We start from the raw sequence: 27,571 nt of genomic DNA on the forward strand, positions 1-27,571 counted from the left end.
GTTTTAAGAAAAAGTTTGCAGTAAAACTCACAGATTTACAGGCAGAAAACTTAGAAGAGACGAAAAAGAACATAGAAAAATTGGAAGATTGAAGACGCAAAGTATGAATGATGGAAGGAAAGGCTATTTATAGATTGAAGCAATGGAGGTTCAATATCAGAGGTGGCCGACCACCGTCTGACACATTAAATGCCTTGGTAAAACCGAACCGATGGGACAGCTATCACATACGTCATGGTCGAGATCGATGTAAACGTCAGTATATATCTGATCGAGTTGTTGGGAAATCATATCGTTTCTCGCTACATCCTTTTCCGAGAAACGAGGGGACTATCTATGTACTGTCAGAACCGATTGAGTCAGTCGTACGGACTGATCGAGACGGCAATACTTCGATCGAAAGGTATCTACGTAAGGTCAGGTCGAGGTCCGAAGAAAGGGGCTTCAGGATTCGAGCTCCAAGTTCGATCAAGGGTCAATTCGGTATCATTATCGGGCCCATGACCAAATTGAACCATGAGACAAAAGGTTTTCGGAGATGCACAGACCGACCAACACCCACCCCGAATATCAAGACTCCGAGTCAGGGTCGAGCTCGAGTCAAGGCCAATGGCTCGACCTGATATCGAGTTCGAGTCAGTATCGAAGCGCACAGACAAGGCCGTTACAGCCGCACTAAGGGAGAGAATCCTGGCAGGAAGTAGGGAAAAGACAATACATCGTGGGCTCTCCACTACGTATTTTTATTATTGTATATAAAGTAGGATCTCTCTACTATAAAGGGGAGATGGATTGTAAGCAGAGGGACATTGGAACAAAAGATTTCTTCTCACTATTCTCATTCTCATAGTCAAGAATACACGTATTTCTATTTTTCTATATGATTTGTATCAAATTATATGACATATCCTTAGAACCATACACAAATTTAACTCTATCTAATTTTTCGGGTAAACAAAATGACCTTTTTAAGTTTAATGAATTAAATTCAGAATAAAATATGAGATAGTTAAAACACTGCAAGCTAACGAGCACGTGGTTGGAATGACTGGTGAGTGGTGATAGAGTAAAGGATGACCCAGCTCTCAAGAAAGCAGATAGTGATATAGTAGTCGCTTATGCTACTAATGCTGCTAGGAGTACTAGTGGCGGATATGCGTGTATATGGACCGGGTTGGTTCGGTTTTATATCAAAATCAAATCAAATTAATTATATCGATTTGGATTGGTTCGATTTTATCGGGTTTTCGAGTTTTTTGTTCATTAAATATTATTTCAATTTTACTTTGTTAAATATTTGATAAGTAAATATATATTTAGTAAAAATATAAAAAAAATGACAAACATATTATCGATTAAAATATTTTTATGGGAGAATTCTATTAGTAACACATAATAGTTATTTTTTTAGACGTCTGACAATAATTTTTCGTTGATGTACACTTTCAGTTTAACCGAATTTAGTAATTAAACATAAAAATCAATATGATACCTAAATATAATAATCACTTCACATTCGAAAAAGATATAAGAATTTAATAGATCTTAATATATGATATGAATATAGAAGAACAAAGAGATAGCCGTATTTCAATAACACTTGATAAGAAAGTGATCATACAACCCATTATTTAAGGTCAATAAATATGGAGCACTTCATATTCTATTAAAATTTATATCCCGCAAGAGAATCCCAAATATTTCTAGATATTTTTTAAAGAAAATTCTATATAAAGTCTTAAAAGTATATATAAAAATTATATATTTATATGTCGGGTTGGTTCGGGTTTTTTTACTCAATACCAAACCAAATCAAGTCGAGTTTTTTAATCGGTTTGGTTTGACTTTTCGATTTGGTGTGATTTTTCGATTCGATTTGTACACCCGTAATGGCGGAGCTACCTTCGTCATTTTCCCAAAGATTACATTAGTTAGGTAACTTTTTTAGTAAAATATATTTGAATTCCCTTAGTTTTTTCCGTGTGTTTTACTTTTTATATTTTAACTTTCTTTATTGAAAATCCTGACATCACTACCTACTAGTAGTGCTGCTGATGATCTCGTCTCGGCTTAAGTGTGATTGTTAGTGCTTTTTTGACTTCAAGGCTATAATTCAAAGAACGAAAAACCATACAATTAAGTCAAATAGTTTTTGCAATTAACCAGATTTTATTTATTATGTTTTGTCCTAGAATTCTTGTTAATATGACTTGATACTATCTTAATTCTACTATCTTGTTAAATTATAAGTTATGCCACATTAATATGACTTGGTATTATCTTCATCTATTTTGTAAAATTGTACGCACGTCATTAGTATAACTTAGTACTACCTTCATTCTACGTATCTTAAATTGTTAACGAGTCATGAAGGATTGACAAGATTTGGAAAAATCTAATTTTCTATGCAAAAGCTAGGTATCAGTAATTCAGTATTTATTCAAAGCAGAGAGGGCTGTAAAGTCTATCTTAAAGTTGAATAAATGAAACAGTCGGCTAGTTCCCTGAACCTTCTTAGAGCTGCAGAGGAAGAAGAGGAGCCTATTTTGTAAGATGCTTCAAAATGGAGACTATTATTAAATAGCAGGTCTGCGCGTAGACATCCCACACAAATTCTTCAAGTAATTTTATTTACAGATCGACATAAAAAGATGTATTTTCCATACATGTACTATTGAAATACCCCCTCCACTCCAAAAGTTGCAGTTTTAACCTTAGTAGTAATATTTTTTTTCTTCTTGTAGGCACATTGAAAGGGAAATTTTGTATGTTATGTATATTTAACTTGGTCAAAACCTTGAAGTTTTTCAAACCTCAAATTCAGTGAAAGGTCAAAATTGCAACCAAGGGAGCATTATTGTAAAGCTAAGATTTTAGAGGTTGTATTTGTTTACACAGATTGAGATAAAGAGGTATTTTTTCGATAATGTAATATGAAAAAATGATTTGGAAATTTTACTTCAACAAATTTCTTGGGTTTCTATATACAGATTGAGATAACTGAAACTTGGGATTGCACTGATGAAAAAACTTGCAGGTTTTTTCAATGAAGGAAAAAAAAAAAACTTGAAGCTATAGCATGCAGAGAGTAAACACAAAAACCAACTCACTGAAACTGCAATAGACGCACTCGGTTAACTCTGTGATACGAATGCACCTATTTAGTGAAAGCCAGAAAGATGCAAAGATTTAGCAAAACAATTTAGCCTATAATGAGAAAGCATCCCACACAGTCAACCAGATTTAGGCAACAGTCACATATATGTCAACATAAGCAGAAGTTTGAATTTACACCAACTTCAGGCATGCTTTGCAAGGATAGCCTCAGCAACACCTTGAGCTATGGGGTGATAACAATCACAAGCCTCTGTGAATACCCTTCTAGCAAAAACTTTTTCTTCTTCCTTTCCGGCACCTTGAACAAGTGCAGTATATAGTGGACGAAGGTACTTCATCCTACCTACTTCCTTCAGTGTTTTTTCCACCTCACCGTAGTAGTCTCTGCATCTTGCTGAAATGGCCAGCTGAAGAAAAGCTACCCTCACCTCATAATCTTTTGATTCTGAAAGATGGTAGCGAGCATCTAAAGCTGTCACCTGTAAACGGTGTAAAAATGACGTGAACAATTTTTCTATTCGGAGCAGAGGCATTAAGAGCATATACAGTAATACAAGTGGATTTCAAGCAATGTTTTCAAAAGGGAAAAAGGCAAGACAAGACATTTCCCTAGTAGTGAGGCAAGGGATATACTCCATAGTGTAAAGGTGACACCTTGCAGGACTAAATTTTCTTACTATATTAGAAATGTAATCATGATTTAATGAAAAAGAAGTAGTAGTTAGAAGGCTGAAAGCATTAATGATAATACTTATAGCAACTTAGATAGGGGAAAGGAAACAATAGCAAAGAACAGAGATTGCACAAATAACATCTTCGTCTACTTAAAAATATCAATATCTGCACTAGCTACAAAATTTGTCGACAGAGTAGCTGCGGCCAGAGAAGAGATGGATTCAGGGTTCGCAAGCTAGGGCTTCATCAATCCGTGTGCTCTTTTCCTTAAATATATAAGTAAGCAAAAACAAATTCAATGTGTTTAAGATGACTCAATTACCTCACATTAGTTAAATTTCAAGAGAAATAAGACAAAAAGTTCAACTCGCAAAAGGCACACGAGAATCACACACAACCTACAGACCTATAGCCTATAGGCCCAATGAATAGGAGAGGAGAACAGTTAATCTATTTCCTTGACTGCTCTCTAGAAAACAGTTGGGGAGGAAAATACGATGCTTTGTGAGAGCAAATTAATGCCCATTTAGGCCCTTATCAATGTCAGGCTCATTAAGCAGCAGCAAACCTTTTGTCCCGCTAGATCAAGGGGACATGTACCACACACACACATTCACATTGATATGGCAACATGCATTAACAACATTCGAATTGATTTGCCAGCAGCTTAAAATTGTAAAAACAAATTTTACTGGGAAATTGAAATGGATTACTGTCAAGCACTAATACCAACATTAGAGAAGAAACAGTTGATGATTCATCATATTGCAATTCCATTGATGAATGATAAATTCTTACAAAAGAATGACCACATAGAGACAAGGCATATGCAGGAAGTGCACATGTAGATGTGCATTAGTCCAAGTTGCAGAACCACACAAATAATCATCAGCTAATAATTTTTCTTTTTTGTAAATGAGTATTTCTTTTTTGGTAAGTAATTGATGAAAGAATATTCTGCAATGTATCTACTTTTTTTTTATAGTCGTGGTGTCCGGGCCAGCTCGTGCACCTCTACTAATTCCACAGGATACCTGCTAACTCCCACCAGCAACAAGTACCAAGTATCTGCAATGTATCTACTACTTTGTAGAAATATTTCATAAGGTTCTCTGAGATTAAGCACTAGCAAGTAGTAAAAAAGGAAATAGAAATCATGTAATTTAAAAGAGGACAAAACAAGAGAGGTAGATAATAATTTGCATATTTACTGAGGGAAACTTCTCATATAATGGCCAGTTACTACCTGAGATGCTTCGACTGATTTAGGCAGGTTCTCGAGGTAAAGCTCCCATTCTTGTCCCTTCCAGTCAGCAACTTCATCATCTCTTGGCATCCTACCTACTAGCTTGAACTCATTAGCAAGTGAAACAATCTTTGAATAGATGTTAGAAACTGGTTCCATGGCATCTGGCGGGATCCCTGTGCCCTCGGTCCAAAGTTTCAAATCAATCTCATTCTCTATTCCAGGGACATTAGCTTTAAGGAAATTGAGAAACATATCAGTGTCAATAGATTGAAACTTGAAAGTAGCAATATATTTCTTCAGAAAGTCATCAAAGGCAGATCTTCCAATCTGAGCAACAAAAGTAGAAGAAAAGTTAGTTCTGCTCTTCATAGAAAGAAAAGAGTAAAATACTTCACCAGTTGGTCTACCAACCTGTCTCTCAATGCGCCATAAAAACTGGAAGCCTTTTTCATATGGAACCCGAGAATAAACATCATCTGGGTCCACGCCTGCCTGATTTGTTTTTAGCTTTGTAAACTCCACGTTATCCTTGAATCTCTCCATTTCCTCAACAAGTCCCCCCCATCCAATTCCAATATTTAGTGCAGCTATGTCCTCGCCTTGCACAGCCTCAACAATTCTTCGCTCTGCATATGTTGTGAAACCCTACAAACACATTATTTCACTCTATTACATATATTACTTGTAAAGGAAGGGAAGAAAGAAAGATATATCATTGTACATGCCTAAGGACAATGTTGCAGCCAAAAGTTTATAAAAGCATCAGAAGTCCTTTCTTCCATGAATTATATCACAGTCCTCTAATCTACAGTTTATATAAAACAACAAAAGTTCAATGAGTTTCTCCACAATCTAACACAAGAAGCAGCCAACACCCACCCCTTCTGGAAAAAATTCCAGAAGCGAGCTAATAAATCTTTTTTCTTTAATCAGTAGAAACAAGCTAACAAATCTTCATATAAATAAATCAAGAAAAGGAATGGCGTCAAGTCTTAATTGCAACATAACAAATCTTGCAAGACAATCCTCCCAAACAGTGCTTTAGAAGGCAATAGTTCAAGGTTAAAGTTTACATCCTCGTAGAGGGAACTCAAAAGCCCAAGGAATTTCATGCATAATAGATCAGAAGAAAAATACTTGCAACATTCAAGAGAATCCAGCGACTACAAGAAATTTAGAGCCCACTGCGGAAAAGATTGGTCAGTAAAGCCTTTTAAGAAAATTCAGTAAGTTGATGGTCCAGTTTGACTTTTCAAACACACCCATTTAGCCTCACTCCTCCCGGTTTCTTCCAAGTTTTCCACAATGCTATTGCTTTTTCATTAACTATCGGTTTTCCCCATGCTAAATAGCATAATATTCTCTATTGGTCCCTTCTAGAAAGTATTTATAATGATATCAGCATTCTTTTCAGTAAAACTGAAAAGAGAAGACTTGTGAAGAGGGTAGGGAACAAGTGCTTCAAGACCTTTCCCAACAGAGGCATTGACTAATGGCAATGAGATGTAAGCCATTATTTCTAAACCAGGCACAAAGGAGGCAAAAATACGCCTTTTCTTTGCTTAGTCCATCCTGCATCACCTCCAATCTTAAAACAAATGGTAAACCCGTAAAATAACAGACCATGCTACATGATGCAGTACCAGCTTGCATAAAGCTGAGATTCAAAGGAGGGTCAGGAATCAGACATCATTGGACATTTCCTCTTGAAGATCTTTACAGGACTGACAGTTGAATGAGGTGAAATCGCTCTTAGCAAAGCTATATGACTATACACTGTTTGGTGAGGCAGACAACATGACTTGAGAAGGTTCACTCTCAACAAACTTCCAGTCAGGTCTAATTAAAGCTGCCTGCTCCATGGTGAAGAGCCGAAGAGGAAAGCTATATGGAAATTTATGGCAATGAAGAAAGCAACATTTTTCACTTGTTGCATTGTTTGCCAGCTATCTTGATGATGGCATACAATCAAAGAATGAGATTCCCCAATGCTTTAGTGCTTTGGTTCATGATAAAAGAAGCATAACGGGGGATGTGTGGCCGGCGCACATCACAAGTTCAAACCCCACGGAAAACTAAAGCCAGGTATTTAAACAAAAGGAGGGTAGATGGGAAGCCCCATACTCTCCCGAGTTTCAAACCTGTGCTCCAACTAGAGTTGGACCATATAACTGACAGAGGGGATTTCTCAATTATCCAAAGAATGTTATGGTTCTGAGTTGGTGTTATCTTGGGAAAAGGCAGGGAAAGACGTGCCTCATCTTTTGTTGCCAACATTAGGTAGAATAGGAATGGTTCTAGCTCTGATACCATGTAAAAAAATTGATATTGGACCTAACTCAACCACAAAATCTAGCTCATGAAATGAGAATCGTCAAAGACTATATAAGCAGACAACCCATATCAATGTGAGAGATTCTAACATCCCCTTACACGCTCAGGATTGGACACATAAAGCGAGGAAAATATAACATGGGAGCCCAACATTGGGTAAACCAAGAATATAAAATGGGTCTAGCTTTGATACCAAGTTAAGAAAATAGACCTTGGGCAGTTGGGCTTAACTCATCCCCGAAAAGCTAACTCAAAAGGTGAGGATTTCCAAAACAATTTACTGAGACAACAACACATTCCTTACACAAATGTGAAACACTTAAACCCTTTTTTAGAGAAGGTAATTCTATTATTAGAGAGACAGGAATCAAGAAATGGAGTTGCGATCAATAAATAGAGCCACAACTCTAGTTAAATGTTCACAAAGTTCTGATGCCATTTCATATCTTTAACTCTCTTATTTATACTATTATTGGCTGATGTTGTAAACGTCTACTACTAAATTTTTTACTAATATAAATGATAATATATTGCCTAATATAGCTGGTTCATCCAAGGCAATTGGCCTCTTCATTGGGCGTGATGCCCTCATTGCTGCGTTGATCTTGATTCCACCTTCCAAATTCATCTAAGCGACTATGGTAGATTTTACAGCCTGGTTTGTCATAATGGCACAAGCCTGTAAGCCTTTCTCTTTCAACTCAATCTTCTTACAGGAAGCTCCTGTCAGTGTCAGCCTTTTCGCAAAATACAACTGTCATTTGCACAGGATTGAAGTTCTTTTGATCAACAACAACAACAACCCAGTATAATCCCACTAGTGGGGTCTGGGGAGGGTAGTTTGTACGCAGACCTTACCTCTACCCTAGGGTAGAGAGGTTGTTTCCGATAGACCCTCCGCTCCCTCCCTCCAAGAACTCACCACCTTGCTCTTGGGGTGACTCGAACTCACAACCTCTTGATTGAAGTTCTTTTGATCGTTATTCAAAAAAACCGAGCAGAATCAAGTTCTTCCTTTAGCACTATCAATTCATTCTCTAATGAATCCAACATCTCTTTTCTTAGATTCAGTTCATTCGCGTGTTGCTTCAACATATCCACTTCGAAATAGAGCTCATAAGCTCAATTCTTAAACTGCCTCTAAAACGGCTTCTCTTCTGAACCAACTCCGTAAGCCACAAATTTCTTTTTGTGCATAGCCACATTCAATAACATTCTACCCATCCACAAATTTTGTTTGCTCAAACCTCACTTCCTCGAATACCTGGAATCAACTTCTCTTTCTCATTTAATTTCTCCTCTCAATTTAAGTTGCTTGATGACCTCCTCTTGAATGACACTTATTTTATCCTCTCAGTTTCAAGTATATAACAAGTCCTGACTCCTATAAACTTACTTTCTTTATCCTCAACTTCTAAGCCTTTACAGTGTAGTGATTTTCTAATTAATTCAAGTTCCTTTAAAATTTCAGTATTCTTGAATATAGCATAGAGGTGGAGAGTTCTTGGAGGGAGGGAGTCGAGGGTCTATCGGAAACAGCCTCTCTACCGCAGGGTGGGGGTAAGGCGTACAAACTAACCTCCCCAAACCCCACTAGTGGGATTATACTGGGTTGTTGTTGTTGCCTCTCCCTGAATTCAAGTTCAACAATGCTAGAGCCTAGAAGTGCTTTCTCTCTTGGATTCAGTCTCTTTCAGAGCATCAACAATCCTCTCTAACAGAACCACCTCTATATAACCCCACAGATGTATGACCAAGGATATTTGGGAGGCTTGAAGATATTATACAACTTGTTAAAGGGCATACCATCTAGTTGAATGGAAGAATTTTGATAGGAGAAGGTGGTTGTGTCATTCTGGCATGATGTAAACATTATTTATACTACTTCGTGACTTACCAATGAAATGGTACTTGACTTATCAACAAAAAAACGATGCACTATATGTCATCTTTTTGCGCATTAGACTCAATTATTCCTGGACCAAAATATTGAACTAAAAGAACAAATGTAGTACCCACAAACTATCATCTAATCCTTTAAGGACTTCTCTTCCACTAATTTAAACTCAATATTATAATTTCTCTCAACAAACTCTATGAAATCCACAAAGTCCAATTTCAGCATCTAATTTACATTACATCATAAGCTAGAGAACCTGCTATAAACTAAGCAACCATCTTAGTTCTGTACACAAATGTCAGACAATACAAAGCATCAAGTACAAACCAGGAAAGTTCATTAAGTTACTGAACCGTCGCAAGAAATAAATAAATCACACACAAGAAACTGAAGAATATACACGATAAATGCCAATAAAATCATGAGATTATGGAACATAAACACAACAGGATGCTAAGTCCTTATGTGATTTTCAAGCATTTAACTCAATAAGCTATAATACCTCATTCAACCAAAAGTGATCGTTGTTCTTGTTCGTGATCAAGTTCCCTGTCCAGCTATGAGCAAGCTCATGAGCCACCACCTGCGCTCCACTGGCGTCCCCCTTAATCACAGTGGGCGTCAAGAAAACCATCCTCGGATTCTCCATTCCGCCATAAGGGAAACTCGGAGGCAGCACCAAAAGATCAAACCTTTCCCAATCATAAGGTCCAAAAAGCTTCTCCCCAACTTGAATCATCTCTTCCGTACCAGCAAACTCCTTAGCAGCAGCATCCAATACCTCATTAACAGCCTCAGCATACACCCTTGTCCTGGGTCCCACCTCCCTGAACCCCAACTCTCCCACAGCAAATGCAAACAAATAGGGAGGAATAGGCTGTTCCATCACGAATTCCTCCACCACCCTATCATCCCCGCACCACACTGAATCATCACAGACCCCTTGCGCCTCGGAGGGCAGTGGGTCCCGCCTCTCCACGTGCCTGGCAGCCATAACAGCCGATAACTGGCGGGGGATGTTCAACTTCGCAGCGTACTTGACACGCGCAGCGGGTGTGTCTTGACAAGGAAAAATCGAACGGGCGTGAATAGACTGACATTGAGTGTACACAAAAGGGTGAGTCTTGTTGAATGTCTGAGGAGGGGAAAGCCACTGAAGGGCAGAACTGGAAGGGCTGGTTTTGGATAGAATCAAGATTTGGGTTTGGTTAGAAAGGGAAACGGATAGTGATTGTCCAAGAATTGGGTCTGGCGAAGAGAGGGAGAAAGGAAGTGGGGAAAGGGAAAGTGGGTCAAGCACAGAGGAGATAGAGAGAGAGCGAGTGTCGAGAGTGAGGGGTCCGATGTAAGGGGTGGGGAGGGAGAGAAGGGTGGCAGAGGAAATGGTGGAAGATGGGAAATCGAAGAAGAGAGTGAGGGAGATATGGGTAGTGAGTGGGTGTGCTGAATCGGTGAAGGAATGTGGGTCAATGGGCGCCATTGAAATTGACCAGAAATGAAGGTTTCTTCTGCAACGAGGTCGGAGAGTACGATGATGGAAGAAGAAGAGGGTATTCGAAGCGTATATAAGACGCGGGTTTAGAGGGTTTTGCAGAGGATTCGAGGAATATTTTTGGTTTTGCTTTTGAATAAAATTTAGCGGAATATGTGCATGCAAAACTTTACTAATTTGATATGACTAAAAGTAAATTCATTGTAAATAAACTCTCCCAAGTATTCTCATTTGAATTAATGTTTCTGTAAGCTATTTTTATTAGAGGTCTTTTGCAGTCTATGTGATAATTTTACCTATTGATGTTACTTACTGGAATTACTCGGTAGGGGAATCGGGTCCTGATTCTAATTTTCTTTATAGAAAGCTTAAAAAGATTAGTAATAATGTTCCGCACTAAGGCGAAAAGCAAATCGAACCTTATGTAGTGCTAAGCTACATAGAGATTTTGCTCAATTTAAAATAGAAAGAACATAACTTTACCAGCTTCTCATAAAACGTGCTTTATAATCTTGCTTCTTTGCATGTGTCAATTTGATAAATACAGGCTAAATACTTAATATGGGCGCTGTTATTTCTTTCTTCTTAATTACTAGTATAAACTTTTATTACACTGGGGGAAAAAAGGTGAGATAGTGGCAATTGAACCTAGGGAGACATTCATTTATACCACAAAAATATAAGTTACTGTAGGTAGGCTGTTAGTCGGAGGTTTTAAGCCTTTATGGTCTTTTACAATGTTAAATTTAAGAAAATGCCTTTTTTAAATCTCTAAATGAAAGATCTCTTATGTGTAAAAGTAAATCTCCCATGTGTGAAAAAAGAGATAGGGTCATAAAATAAAAAATAAGTTTGTAAAAGGCCAAAAAACCAATTGTTGACTCTGAGTTTTCTTGCATAACATAACTGTCACATTTCAGGAAATTTTGGCCAAGAAAGAGCTAGTACAATGAAAGAAGAATCTTCTGTCAAAATAATTTTCTACTGTCAATAATAAATGAGTATTATGTAAAATGACTACTACAACAGTACTGAGATCAGAAGAGCGGGAGCTAGCAATACAGCAGTTCAAGTTAGCTAACATGCTAAAAATAATGTTAGACCTGATGACAAATTACTGTTTGAGTTACTTTTAACAAACTTCAACTTGAAATTCACAAACATCTATGAGTAAAGGCAACATGGCAGCAAGTCAGAAAACAAAATTGACAATGCTGCTAACTAGACTCTCTCTTCAAAATGAAATCCACTGCCTCTTCAACAGTGTCGACCACCTGCAGAAGCAGCAAAGAAAAATGAGTCGATGCTTATGCATGAAAAAACGTTGGAAGATTAGGACGATTCACGTTCAAGCATCTCTCAAGAGATTCAAACGAAAACTCGGTTCATAGATAAAATGGAATTTTTTCTCAGGGAGGGCCAAAGGAAAAAAAAGAGTTAATTCTATGAAATAGACTTTTCTCCTACCGGTAAAATGATGTTGGGCGGCTTCAAAGGTCATGTAAATCACTCACTAGAGTGGGAAACTAATGCGACGTTTGATTGGAGCTAAAAGAGGAATGGTGGGTGAAGAAGTATTGAAGGTGAGGAGGTGAGATCTAGTAAAAAGAGGCAAGTAAAAAAGAAACACTCGGAATCATTTTCAGTCCCTCTGAAGTTGGTTATTCAGGGAAATTATCTCTTTTAATTGTTCCATCCTTACCAAAATACAAAAAGTAAAACCAAAAGTAATAATTACATCAGAAAGATTGATTACTTAGGGGCGTGGGGGTTTTGAAAATTGAACCACGAGAATTGATAATGAGCAATGGAACTTTCAAAATTGAAGCACAAGAATTGATAATGAGCAAGGGAACTTATGCATCAGTACAGAATAGACAAACTTACTAGATCAGCAGAAAATTCTGCATGATTTCCTCTTTCTTTGAAAACACCAGTCCTCGTCAAAATTGAAAACCAAGGATGCCCTGCCTAAAATTGAACAGTATGCTCGTTACAATCATATGGACAATAACTTCAAGATAGTGATGATCTGAAGCAATCTGTCTGTAGAGGGCGCGAAGGAATCATGTTAACGAGCAACAAACCTGCCGTGCACCTTTTACATCGACAAATGGACTGTCACCAATCATGTACAGAGTTCTGAAAGCATGTATAGCATCTTTATCACCAGAAAGGTCATACTTTGACGAGAGAGTTGAAGATTTCTCAATATGGCACCAGCATTTTGGAAAACAAATGGATTTGGCTTCCCAAAAGATGTATACTCCAAAGGCTTCAAGTGAATTCTGGGAATTGTTCAGAATTTTATATTTCTTAGTATGAAATGTGAAATTTAAAATCTATTGCACATCATTAGGCTACATATCTCCAACAAAAGGCAGAAGTGAGAAGTTGGAAGAACACAGAAACTACCTGTTAAAGACACTTTCTAGAGCAATTCTGAATGCGCCCATACCAAGACGCTCACAAGAAAATGCTGCCTGCCCTAAGTTGAAACCTGATCAGTACTCTCAACAAGCAACATCATATAAGAGGTTATAGCAGAAGCTATGCCAGTAAATATACTTGCAAAATAAAAAGAAATGTCACACTTAGACCCATAATGTCATAGTGTTGGAGATGCATGCAGAGAACCAGCAGTTGCAAATAACAATTGTTCGAACAAAGCATTTAATATCTCCTATCTCGTACTAGATGATTAATAGCATGCTCTTTTTAAAGTTTTTCCTTTGGTTCCATGATTCAAATCATTCTGAAAGGAAAAGAATCATTTTGAGGAATAACTTTTGCCTGAAAAAGATGTTCAGTTCTGCATATGTACTGGATACTCTACCAAAAGTGAGTGAGGTATACTCAGGATTAGGTTTATTAGCAACCTGGTATTCAAGATCATCGGCGGCAAAATATAAATGTGGCTGATGCTCACTCTCCTTCCCAGGAAGACCTCCAGATGTCAAAATATCACAGAGGACCTGTATCATTCAGCTAGTGAGCAGAAGAAGAATACAACAACAACAACATACCCAGTATTATCCCACACCGTGAGGTCTGGGGAGGGTAGTGTGTACGCAGACTTTACCCCTACCTTGTGAGGATAGAGAGGTTGTTGCCAATAGACCCTCGGCTCAGGAAAGCATAAGCACCACATTAATGAAAATATAGACAAGAAGGGACAGTACCAAAAAGCCATATAAAAACAGAATAAAAACAAGAAAGTAATGTGATCAACAATGAAAGAAAACAACGGTTTGAAGAAGAATACATGAAAGTAAATTAGAAAAAGACCAAAGGACGTATGTGCAAGGGATACACCATTACGCCGGGGGTGGGGGGTGGGGGGAGAGAGATTGAAATCAAAATAGTTTTGATTTTTCAGTTATACCCTAGTTCCCCTAAGGAAGAGAAAGGGAAAGGATTGATCATCTGTCAATCCCTGTTCTCTCTGCACACTTTAGCTCTCTAGTAGATATTATTCAAAGGTTTTATATGATGAAACAAATAGGGGAACAAGATGCATTCCAATTATATAGCTCCTTTCCCAGACTAATATCCCAAGAAAGGAACGACATCAATATCAAGTAATTCAAGCCACAAACAATTTGTTCTCAACCAATCTGTTAACCCTTTCTCTTCATTCTTGTGCCTGCATGATGTAGCTCCAAAGCTTAGTAATTTAGGTAAGAGCAGGAATAAATTCTGATGATGTAGTAGTTTGCTGCTGTTGATGGTGCCAGACTAACCGGCTAACTGAGAAAAGCACATGACGGTATAGTCCAGGTATTCTGGCTGGATTTATAAACAGAAAGTAGCTTATATTTGAAAAATTAGCTACAAGTAGAACATGAAACACCTCCTTATTTGGCTAAGAGAACACGTCGTACGACCCTTTTTACCGTAACTATGAATAATTTCTATACAAAGCATCAAGAAGCTGCAGAGAAGAAGCATCTTTAGCCTGGGTTGACCTTCAGAGGTTGGCCCGGTGGCAATTGACTTGAGCCTTGGGGTTTGCTCCCTTTCAAGGTCTCAAGTTCGAAACCCACTGGGTGCAAACAATTTCTGAGGGCCATCGGACTGGGTAAAACCTGAATTAACCGTGGTGCACTTGCGGGAAACTCCTTGCCGAGGGGCCTGTGCACCCCCGGGATTAGTCGGGGCTCAAAGAGACTCGGACACCCGGTGCAAAATCAAAAGAAGCATCTTTAGCCTAAGAAACAGAGAAAAAATGTTAGCTGTAAATTAGTTTATTTCTTCCCCTTTCCTCCATTTCCCTTCCACAAGATCAAGAAGTTTATTTAATAATTTGTGAAATTTCAATGTCGGGCTGAGTTACCAAAATATACACCTATCTTTTCATACTATCTTAGATTGCTGTGATAGATAGCACAGGAACTATTACTTCAATATCAAAGAAGAAAGCAAAAGCATCTTCTTTGTCCATTTACCAAGAAAAGGAAGAAAATTTACCTGTATATCCCTCCCCCAATCAACAGGATCACTGGCAATAAATACTGCTTTAACTCTATCAGAGAGAACATCTATTTGTGGTGCCAACTCTGAAGAATTTCTTGACAAATTTAAGTGCTTTGTTGTTTTTGTCCACCTTTTGAACTGAGCTACAGGATCAATGTCATCAAAGTAAGATGCATACTCTTCCAGGGAGAGAACTTTTCTGGCCATGGTTTTGATAGCAAAAGAAGTAAATTTCACTGCTTCCATAAGAACTTCAATAATATGAAGGTCCACACACAAAAGCTAGAAACTTACTTGAAACCATATGCAGACATCACTTCAGCAGGTTCACCTTTTCCAGTGACAACAATGAGTTCATTCTCAAATCTAGTAAAATACAAAACCAATTGAGAATTTTGGACTTCCAGGATCTACGTGGTGTATGGAAGACTGAAGCAGTTTCATGAAGACTCTAAACTGCGAAACAACACAGAAGACTAAGGCAAAAGAAACAAAATTCCACTGCTAGTGATCTGCATGATTCAAGGAAATTTTTACTGTGGTTATAACCAAATCTGAGATTTGTAGACACTTTTAAAGTCTTGAACAATAATATTTTTATTAACAAAATAGACTCATGATGGATTGATACATGAGCATAAGTGCTCTCTTGTGGCAGCTTTCCTTTCAGAAATGAGTAAACGACAAGTGAAAAATTAAGCATGCAGACGAAGACAAATAATTAGATCTAAGAGGACCTATTTCCGATAATGTTATGCAGCATATATACCTCTTTATCAAATTCCTAAAAGGTGAATGCCCCAGCACGACCTGCATCCATGAACATACAATTTAGATTTATATCCCTCTACTAACAGTTGTTTTTTCACTTACGACAGTCCCTCTCCTGTAAGAGTTAGTACCGTGTAAGCAACAGGGGAACAAGGATGGTGCTTCCAGCTGAAAAGTGAACCAACATAACAACAAGCCTACTATTATTTCTTCACTCTGGAAAGATTACCACTTAACTCAGAGGCTCTTTTACACTCTGGGATACCACCTCCTGCAGAAAGATCACAAATTGACTTAAAAACTTTGCTGTCCATTTAACACGTCTTAGAGAAGAATGTAACTGCAGGGAATTGTACGTAAAAATGATTATGATTCGTCTACAAATGTCAGTATTGTGGAATAGAGAGGAGAGAAAATTCTGTATATAGATTGATATTAACTCATTTGTATGTAACATTTTATCATGTCAAAGGTCAAGCAGAAGCCACAGTTTGTCCAATACGGGTTGCCATGAAATCATCTACTCAAGATGCTCAAAAATCCAATTTAGGAGAACAAGGATATACCTGTCTATGTCTCGTATGGATTTAATGTGCAGCACAAAGAAGGGTATAACTCAAACTATTTTGGACTTCACTAATCACCATACAGCTGGAAAGAGGACATGTGACACGATACACAAATGTGATAGTTAAATCCTCCTAATTTCCAGTTACTTCTTTTTAATATAGTTGTGTGAGACTGACCAATAAATTTCATCGAGTAGATAACCAAACTACTGTTCGAGCAAATATTTCAGCCACTGGAGATGCTAATTAGATGTAAAACCTGAAGTCCTAGAAAGCTTTATCAAAAGTGATTGTTAAGAATCTAAAAGTTATCCATGGATCAATTTTGTGAATGACTAACCAGATTTATTTGACCAACAGAGAAAAGGTTTACGTCTCAAATAGATAAACTAAAAGCAAGTAGGTTCATGGATAGTACTAACCATTTGTCAAGAACAAAAAGGGAAGCTTCAGATTGCCTGCATCAAGGGTAAAGCATTACTATGTGACAAGTACAAAAGTCTAAATCTTGTATCATTCAGTATATATTGAAAAAAAAAATTGTTTATCAACATTACACAAGACATGTCTCTTTCTCGTCAATCTAGTCAATTAACAAGTGAACATGATATCACATCATAGAGACAATTAAAAATTCAATAAGATTTCATAAAGTACAAATGGTTCCAACATGTTCATCCCACTAACACAGAGACCAAAAGCACAACAACTACTGTGTCTCAGTCCCAAACATGTTGGGGTGACAATATGAATCTTCACTGACCATGTTACTCCATTTAAACTCATCTGATAGCAATATTATGTAAATACAACTAGAAAATATTAGAAGTTCTCTCTATTTTCTAAAAGTATAAATCTCTGAAAGGCTAAACTACTCCAAGAAAGCATAGAACCTACAGAAAAAGCGCTAAAATATCTAAAACATATTCTCAACCAAAAGAACAATGTAGAAATATCTAAGCTTTATGATTAAACCACTCTTAGTAAAATGCAACAAATAGAACTTGCAAAAACCAAGAAAACAAAATTTCCATGCAATTAGAGCCTCTAGAGACTGGCAACATAAGGTGCAAAGTGTAAGCAGCTAGAAAACTATACCCGAGTCATCATACAGTCTCCGGAGAGCCCTGGGAGAATTCCAAATTGGAGTTCGGCCACGTAGTATAACCCCATCTATATCAAATGCTATCCCACATGAAGACCTGAAACCACTCAAATTCAGGTAAAATACACACAGAAAAAAGCATATGTTTGTTTGAATATCATATACAGAACTGTAAAAGCATGTGTTTGTTTGAATATAATTATACAGAACTGTAGTGGAAGCGAATGAACCAGAGAGAAGTAGCGCGTAGAAGAAGCAGATCGCAATCGAAGCCAAGAGAGTGGCCATGGCTGATTATTAAGTCCAAACCTCATTTCTCCCTTTCCCCTTTTGCGTTTCCCCTCCCAACTCTATGGAACAATTCTTTTTGAACTTCACTTCCACTGGAGTCACATTTCCAAAATGAACCCTATTACAGAATAAAAATACCTAAAATTTTATGCCATTGGATGATTCTATTACTTCCATGATCTTCAATTTAGCACTTCCTGAAAAAACCCTAAAATTTAAACTAAACAAAAGAAAATTATCGTTTTTCTTTAATTTCTATCTTCCAACTTTTGATTCTAAATAAATTTATAAGGTTAGATTGGTTGAAGGGGTGTGTTTGCAATAAATTATTCCCGATACAAAATAAATTACAACCACAATATAAATATGAAGAAATATAATTTTATTGATAAAATGATGCGGGTACAATTTTATTTGCTCAATTGATTCTTCTCTCTAGATCGTTCTTCGTGATTCGAGGGGTTTAACCAGTATATTTCTCAAACGTGGGATGATGCGAACTTACTTAGGATGTATTTGATCTTCGTGAAAAGGAAGAACATCCGTTGATCACTTCGGCGGCTTTGAGAAAGATAATATTTGATATTTTTTATCTCTTTGTGAATATTTCATAATTTTTTATGGAATTTCGAGATACTATGAATTTCATATGGAATATATGGTCCCTTTTTTATAGGTGTAGCTAGAGTTTTGGGTCGAGTACCCTCCAAATTAGGGTTTCAAGTAGAGTAGCCTCCAAGTTAGGGTTTCAGGTAAAGTAGCTTCCAAGTTAGAGTTTCAGATAGAGTGGCATCCAAGAACAACTACTTTAAATTTCATATGGATTTGATCCGATGAAATTTTGATGTCTACAGGATGAATTAAGAAAAAATGAAGTTTTAAAAATATATTTTTTTAATAAATTAGGGCTTATTAAAAATTTAACTCTTATTAAAAAAAAAGTTTGCGCCATTTGAAATTATTGTAGTTATATGTTTTAATAGTTTATTTGTTTCTTTTACGTCAATATTTTGGAAAAAACTACACCGTATAGTCCCTCTAAAAATTAATAGCCATCAAAATATATATTTTTTGTATATTAATAAATAATATACAAAATACACATATTTTATACATAATTAGTATATATTTTTCGCAACTTTTTGTTTACCTATAATCTTAGAGAATAGATCACATTTACAACTGGGTTTCTTATTATTGATTCGATTTTGTCGTAATTTGCAATTAGAATTGTTTTTTATTAATTAAAAACTCTATCATAATTTGCAATTAGATTTACTGCTATAGATTACAAATTTTTGGCGTTACTGTAATTTTAGGTTATAAGATTTTTAACTGGGTTTACTCTTATAAACAAAAGGCTATTGGATTTGAAAAAGAAAAATGCAATCAAAATACTGTTTAAGAGGAAAAAAATAACAAGAAAGAACAAGTAAAAGAAATTTGGTCTACGTTTTCATTTTCAGATTTTTGTTTCTTTATGGTGTCTATGTTTATTGTCGTACCCAATAAATTGCGTCAAGAAAAATATCCGAGATAGAAAAATATTGTAACAATCGTGGTATTTTATTTCAAATAATATGAGTTTTACAACATCTATGATTCCTCTGATTCTTCTTTTCAACACTAAATAAATTCAAGGGCCTTTGAGGTTGATGTTGAATCTATATTTGTTGTCACGAACAATAATATTGAACTCAACTAGCACGAACTTTGATTTGAACTCTTACTACTTGAACCTTGATTTGTTATTCGTTCTTGAATTTGAACTTGATTGCTTAGAGCTTGAAACTTGTAGAGAAATTTGCGGTGTTTGATCCACGAGCTCTCTCTTGCTTCTTGTATAAATATTTGATATTTTTTTTGAGTTATGAAGACCCCTATTTATAGTTGCGGGAGGGATGAGTTGTGACGAGAACAAACTCTTTCCGACCAAATCAGATTGAAGCGTGACAAGACCATATTTGATTGGCCAGAACATGTCACTTGCACATGCGTTCATTGAAATTTTAATTTGACTTAGCATGCCTTGTTATTTTGACACGTGACATGATCCTATAAACTATTCCATTTGACTTGGTGTGCCACGTTATTTGACACGCATCATCAAACCGAGCCTCTAGTAAGATGACATCTTGGGCTCAATGAAGTGGACTCTCATCACTTGTAATCCAATTAAATGGGCAAGCCTAATGGATTTAGACTTATTTGTTAATCCATATATATTGGACTTATATAACTAATCTAATTATATTAGCCAATAAATTTATCTGAACTAATATATCTTGAATTTAAAATACAGTCTAAATTATTTGATGAATTTAATTTCAACAAAATTTATATGTCTACAATTGGTGTTACTATTATTTTAAGATTTGGATTTTACACTAGGTCTATTGTCATTGATTAAATTATAGGAATTTTTATATTCCTATACACTATTCGAAACTTTATTACCAACCCTACTCAAGTTTCAATTAATTACATCCTATATACAAATTTACCAATTATATACACTTTAGGAATTAAATGAGTATCCCTTTATATTATGAATCAATTATTTTCCATCCTTATTCTCTTTCCCCCATGCTCTCTCTCTCTCTCTCTCTCTTGCGCTCTCTCTCTCTACGTCTCTCTATCTCTCAATTCCTAATTTCAGTAATGTAGAGCAAAGATAAAGAGAGCAACAATTCCACCATTGACAACCATTAAAAAGCTTTGAAGTTTTGAATTTGGGTTTTCAAAAGACATTATTTATTTGATTTGGGTGTTGTTGTAAACAATTGGGAATTCTCTCTACGTCTCTCTCTATCTCTCAATCCCTAATTCCAGTAATGTAAAGCAAAGGAAAAGAGAACAACAATTCCACCATTGACAGCCATTAAAAAGTTTTCAAGCTTTGAATTCGAATTTGGGTTTTTAAAATTCATTATTTGTTTGGATTGGGTGTTGTTACAAACAATTTAGAATATTGTTTGGAGTTTATATCTCAATTTTGAGTGTGTTTTGGTAAAGATTAGACTTGATTTTGGCTGAATTTCAGATTGAAACTCGAAGAAGAAGAAGACATGACATACATTATACTTACGAATTTGTAGTAAAATTGTAGAAAAATTATATTATGTTGTTTATATATATATATATATATATATATATATATATATATATATATATATATATATATATACAACTAGTTATATATTATACAACTTATCTACTACTTTCATACATTATTTATACCCAGTTATATACAACTACAATATCATACAACTTAAATATAATTTTTATCCAATATTGTTCAACTTTCATACATATATATAAAAAATATATTTAAGTTGTATGATATTGTAGTTGTATATAACTGGGTATAAATAATGTATGAAAGTAGTAGATAAATTGTATAATATATATAACTAGTTGTATAAAATTTGTTTTTACTATGTATAAATCAGATACAAAATATACAAGACATATTGTATAAAATTGTATATAAGTGGTATGATATTGTAGTTGTATATAACCGGGTAGAAATAATGTGTGCAAGTTATAGATAAATTGTATAATATATAATTAGTTGTATGAAATTTATTTTTACTATGTATAAATCAGTTACAAAATATATAAAAATATATTATATAAAATTTGTATTCAAGTTGTATGATATTGTAGTTGTATTTAACTGTGTAAAACAATATACACTAGTAAAGTTTGATGAAAATACTTTTAAGTCTATTATAACCACTGTTATTTCCACTTTACTTAAAATCTATATATTTATAAAATTGAGGGGCATTGGGGAGGTGATGTGGCATGCATTGGGGAGGTGATGTGGCATGCTCTAATAACAGAATTCACAATTATATTTTTCCCCAAATTTTTGCTATTTTCTCCTTTATTTTGATTTATTTATATGATATTTGTAAAAGCCCAAAAGACACCACTGTAAACGACGTTTGGTCCAGGCTACAACAATCCCAAATGTCACGATTATTACACAAACGAACAATTAAAGAAACATTTCAGTTACAAATCAACTTTCTTTATATTAATGATACTTAATACTAATTTTATTACAAGATTTATTCTACTTCACAATATTATAAATGATGCTTTTCAGTCACTCAGAGGACCACGAGAAACCAACTGTGATTTTTTCACGGTAGTTGGATCTATGGAGTATGATGATTCATTTATCTTTTCAATTCATGTTTCTGCAATTAATTCTACCATGTTTACCGCCATATTTTTTGAATTTTTTAACTTCATTACCGCTCCTGTATTATTAACTTACTCTATTTCCTCTTGTTGAATAACCTATACCTATGCTTAATCACGTATTACATTTTCATGTTTTTGCTTTGTTGTTTCTCTATTTGAAAGTCCATTGACTTTGTAGTTATTTGTAGTTCGACACTTGGCCGTTAAATTGAACACAACTTTTAATTCAAGAAGATTTTAGTATTTCATTAACCTTTATGGATTAAATCAAAATGAAACAATGACGACAATTTTTTGATAAAATAATTGAATCATTAAATCTACAACTGTTACTATTCTTATGATCTTTTTGGCCTTCAAGGTATCCCGTGTCTGTAGTCTGTGATAACATGAATTTATAGCCGAGAAGTCGAAACAGTATGAGAATCTATTTCGAAAAAAGAATAATGTGTAAGAAAATCTGGCGTAAAATTTTTTGTTTGGTTAATTTGGATGAGAAATAGTTTCAATATGCCGTGAAAAGGGGCACCAGTATGGGAGAAGTTGAAAAAGTAATGGATGAAAATGAAGGGAATGAAAGAGAAAATAAAAGGGAAACAAAGAGAAAGAGGATACAAGAAACGAGAGGGAAGAAACGAAAAAGAATTGCTGAAGAGTCGAATCGCATCCATCACGTATGACCACATATGTTTCTATTTTTTCCTATATTTTAAGTAGAAAATAAGAAAATAAAATGAGTTCTTACAAAATTAATTGCAGCCTCCTAAATTTTGTAAGCAATTTAATTTTAACATTACATTTACTCATAATGATAGACTTTTATGATTACACAAATATTATAACATGTTTAGGATTATAAATTCCAACTTTCATAAATATTACAAAATACATAAGGACTCAAGTTTTAAAAATTATTATTTCTTTCTTACACTTGATGTCGCTTCCAATTATGCAAGAATAATCTAAATAGAGTGGATAAACTAAAATAAGAAAAGTTAGATAACATACTTACAAATATTAAATCTTTGTAAAATAAAAAAAATCTCGAGACCTTTAATTATGTCTAATTACCTTCATGCAGAGTAGAATTTCTAAGTTTTGAGATAGGGCCTTCTCTATTTATCTTTTCTACCTTGTGAAAGTTATAGATTGCTTCTCAAATTAGAAGCTTTGCTGCTTTTTACTGTTGATATATATATATCATGATTGTTATTCTAATACATCAGTTCTACTATGATTTATGTTGTATTCTTGAGTAAGGTGGCAAAGACACTACATTTTTTTTCTTTTTTCTTTTTTCTCTCACTGTTGGTACCGCGCAAAGCGCGGATATATATACTAGTTTAAGTATAAAGAAGATGATTTTTTCCATTTTGCCTTACTGTTGGTAAGGATTTCCAATATCTAAATTACCTTACACATAATATTTGATGAGGTATAAGAGACTCTTCCATTGATATGGTTGTTAGAGAGATTCAGAATCTTTAAATTGAGAGGAAGATTAGAGAACCAACTTGGTAGCGCATCAAATAGATTTGCAAGAAGAAACATGTGTCTTACAAGAAGAAACATGTGTCTATGAATACGTGTCTGTGTTTTGTAGTTTAAGTTTGCTTTGTAATTTCAGTTTGTTCGGATTGTTTTTGAAGATGGGAGCTAAAAGGAGATTTGGTACTGGAGGGATCCCGCATCAATATTCTGGAGAGAAGAAAGAGAAGAGGAGAAAAAATAAAGGAAAAATATGTAAGTAAATCCATTGATTGAATGCACTAATAATGGATTGAGAGCCTTTTAAGGCGGAATACATATATTTTGTAAATAAAATTTGTTTAGGTCGGGTAATTAACTAAACATGGACATTTTTGATAATAAAGTTTCTAATAGTATATAGGAAGGTAAAAATCCCTAAATTATATTGCAGTAATTTGTAACTAGGTATGCTTTTATTGATTGATCTCTTTTTGGTATCACGGTTATCTTAGGGTTTTGAGTTTTCAACTAGATTTAATGTTATCAACGAAAATTTGTTAGTTTGAAGAAGGAAATGAAATCAAGAAAATTGGGTAAGAAGAAGAAGAAGAAGAAATAAGAAAATATATATACACCCCTTGAAAGTTGCAAATTCACTAACTTTACAAGGTTTACGTGGAGCAACACTTTTCATATCTAAAGTACTTCTCAATTGCTACGTATTTCAAGAATAAATTGCATGTTTCTGCCCATAGGAAGAAGAGTGACAATAATAAATTGCTTGATCTAATGAAGAAGAAAAAAGGACACGGTCTTCTTTATTTCTAGCATTTTGGGACTGGAGATGCAAAAGTCATTTGGTACTGTGTATTTGTCAATGAATATTACCATGACAATGTTTCCACTCTTAGTTTGCTCAAATTTAATATCAATATGAAAATAATTATACTGTGAATATCTATTTATTATTCCGTTATAGATAATTTTTTTGAAGAAGATTATTCATTTGGTACTTTATTGAAATTTATCTACAAGCAGCTGATGCAAGCAAGTTGCAAGCAACTTAATGAAATGATTTGCAGCAACTTCTTATTAAACATGTAGGTTGCAAGCAGCTCATGCAGGCAGCTTACAAGCAGCTCAAGAACAGCCTCGCATCTGCTTCCTTTCTTCTATAAATAGAGGAGTTTTCAATTCATTATGTACATTAGTTTGAAGTTGAATAATATATGATCAATCTATCTCTATACTCGTCTTCAGTTTATTTACTTTATAGTCTTTATTTTATAACACGTTATCAGTACGAGACTCTGTCATCTCGAGCAAATACTCCAAGGTACGAAGTTTCTTTTTCTAAATATATGTTTATCATGCATGTTCATCACGTCTTTCTAGCCAACTAGATGCAAATGTCATTTTACTTGGATGCGGTCTCGCAAAATTGGAAAGAAAAGTTGATTTTACTTAAGCTATTATATGGTCGCTAGGCTACACTAGTAGTTTATGTGGCAAACAGTTGGGACTATGTATACTTATACAATTTCTATTTTTGTACTTATTTTCCTCATTGATCGTTTAGTGAAGGATTAAAAGGTGAATAATAATGTGAGATCCATCTAAACTCCAGCAGAGTTTATGAGAAATATATAATTACCAACAGTGGTAATATTTTCTAAGTCTCGTTATGACTTAACTTCATGGTTCACTTGACCTCCGGCAGAGTACGGCCACCAGAAGCGGCTATGTTACATATATCTCATTGTAACTAAATTTTGTTAGCCACCAGAAGTGTTATATGCCTATGACCACCAGAAGTGATAATTTAGGCTTGCTATGGTTACAATGAAGATAAGTTAGAGAAAATTCTCTATGTTATATGCATACCTCGATTTGCTTATGAAGTAGCAAATATCTTAAAAGATGTTCGAAGCATCACAATTTGATGTGATTATGCATGTTCAGATAATTATGTTCTGTCTCCTGAAGGAAGAGAACTTTTGATAATATTAATCCATTTCCTGAAGTGAATGTGATAATATTAAATATGAACGCACTCTTGATGTAAATATATTACGATTCACCTCCAGAAGAGGTAATACGATTGAGAGAATATATTCTCAATATTTTATATTTAAAATTTCTCCTGAAGTAGTAAATAATTTAAAAAATTCTCCTGAAGCAGAAAAATATTATGTAGTGGTAAAAATATTAAAATTCTTAATTTTCGTCATTTATAAATTTAGAATTGTCTTTATATTGTTCACTTGATTATGATTTTCTCTCATGATACCAGAATTGTCTGAGCAATATTTGGTTGACAAAATTTATCAAAAGCTCCTGAAGAGCTAACTATTTGTCTAGAAGACACATGACACCAGTAGTGTCCGATAAATATTAGATGGTGGATAATAATTGAAGGCTCTCAAAGAGCTTATATACAAATATGTCATTCATATTATATGATTATGATCAAAACATATTGTAGTAAATCAGAAGTATACTAATTACCCCCTATGATCGTGGAAACATCAAGATTTTACCCACCTTATTTTTTAATTTTTACTACATCATGTATCAAAGTAAACCAGAAGTTTACTAATGCAAAAGCAGTTACAGTAAATCAGAAGTTTTACTGCGGTAAAAATAGCTACAGTAAAATAGAAATTTGCTGATGTAAAAGTAGCCACAGTAAATCAGAAGTTTACTAATGTAAAAGTATATGATAGCACATTTCATGATAAACTTGAAGTTTACATTTGCCATCTGGTTTAAATATGATGAGCTAATTGAGAATTATGATAAACATAAATTGAAGAACTAGAAGATTCTTCAAAAATTCTCTTGTGTTGCTTATTTTCATAATAAATTGATTATACCAGCTAAAGTTGGGACTAAGACCCCTGAATTCTGGAATATATAAAGGGGACTTTTTCATACATATACAAGATTTTAAACTTATTTACCCGGTTTTGTCAAAGTTTTCATATTTACATGAAGTAACAAGTTTTTTACAAAATATATACAAATCTGGTCAAAATCTACAATTTATCTACAACATAAATACATATTTTTGTACAGAATACGGTCAAAAGTTACAATTCACATATAATTTATATACAAATTATATACAATTATGTAAGTTGTAGATATTTTGTATACCGTTTCTACATTCGATATACAAAATATATACAATTTGTTCATGTCTTCGTTTTCGAGTTTCAATCTGAAATTTCAACCAAAACCACCTCGAATCTTCACCAAATTGTCTCAAGTTTGAGATATAAACTCCAACGGATATTCCCAATCATTTGTAACAACACTCAATCCAAACAAAAAAATAATTTCATAAAATTCTATTTTCGAATTCAAAGCTTTGAAGCTTTTTAATGGGTGTCAATGGAGTTTTTAATGGATTAAAATAGTTTCCAATTCCATATACACGCTTATAATTAATACTATTTTGTTTATTGATTCCAAAAAGCTAAAAGAATGATAACTAAAATGATTCTCTTCATCAGAGCTAATTTCTTTCTTATTTACTTCCTCGTTTTCATAGGATCTGGCGCAAGAACTTTGCTAGGTACTAATCTTCTCTCGCTCTTTTTCACTTAACATTAGTATCATTTCTTCAGTTAATCCACATGAAGATATTAATATAAGAATACCGATAGATAATAAGAGAGAGAGAGAGAGAGAGAGAGAGAGAGAGAGCGAATAGGGAATTCCCTATTCAATTCCTAATATAATGAGATATTTATTAATACTAATTTGTATATAATTGGTAAATTGTATATCAACTTGTAATTAAGTTAAAACCTAAACAGTGAGGATAAATAAGTTTCTAATGTAGTACATATAGGTAAACATCCCTATATAAATGGTGAATATGGGCTCATTCACCTAT

The 27,571-nt window shown here is 34.6% G+C and overlaps 1 protein-coding gene, 1 long non-coding RNA gene and 1 pseudogene across 2 annotated transcripts; 1 reads left to right on the top strand and 2 right to left on the bottom strand.

Annotated features, from left to right (window-relative positions):
- Nucleotides 1–3,188: 3,188 nt before the first annotated feature.
- Nucleotides 3,189–10,893, bottom strand: LOC104105115 (leucine aminopeptidase-like). The gene is made up of 4 exons (XM_009613359.4): nt 9,778–10,893; nt 5,453–5,686; nt 5,039–5,368; nt 3,189–3,596 (listed from the first exon to the last, which is right to left on the bottom strand). The coding sequence occupies exons 1-4, from the start codon at nt 10,753–10,755 to the stop codon at nt 3,300–3,302; spliced, it is 1,839 nt and encodes a 612-aa protein (XP_009611654.1). The 5' UTR covers nt 10,756–10,893; the 3' UTR covers nt 3,189–3,299.
- A 745-nt stretch (nt 10,894–11,638) lies between these two features.
- Nucleotides 11,639–17,976, bottom strand: LOC104105118 (mitochondrial hydrolase YKR070W-like; annotated as a pseudogene).
- Nucleotides 17,977–23,498: 5,522 nt separating this feature from the next.
- Nucleotides 23,499–24,926, top strand: LOC138891817 (uncharacterized). The gene is made up of 2 exons (XR_011408147.1): nt 23,499–23,940; nt 24,772–24,926. It is a non-coding gene; the product is annotated as an uncharacterized lncRNA (long non-coding RNA).
- The last annotated feature ends 2,645 nt before the right edge of the window (nt 24,927–27,571 follow it).

This window comes from Nicotiana tomentosiformis, chromosome 5 (assembly GCF_000390325.3).
Source record: "Nicotiana tomentosiformis chromosome 5, ASM39032v3, whole genome shotgun sequence".
Lineage (NCBI taxonomy): Eukaryota > Viridiplantae > Streptophyta > Magnoliopsida > Solanales > Solanaceae > Nicotiana > Nicotiana tomentosiformis.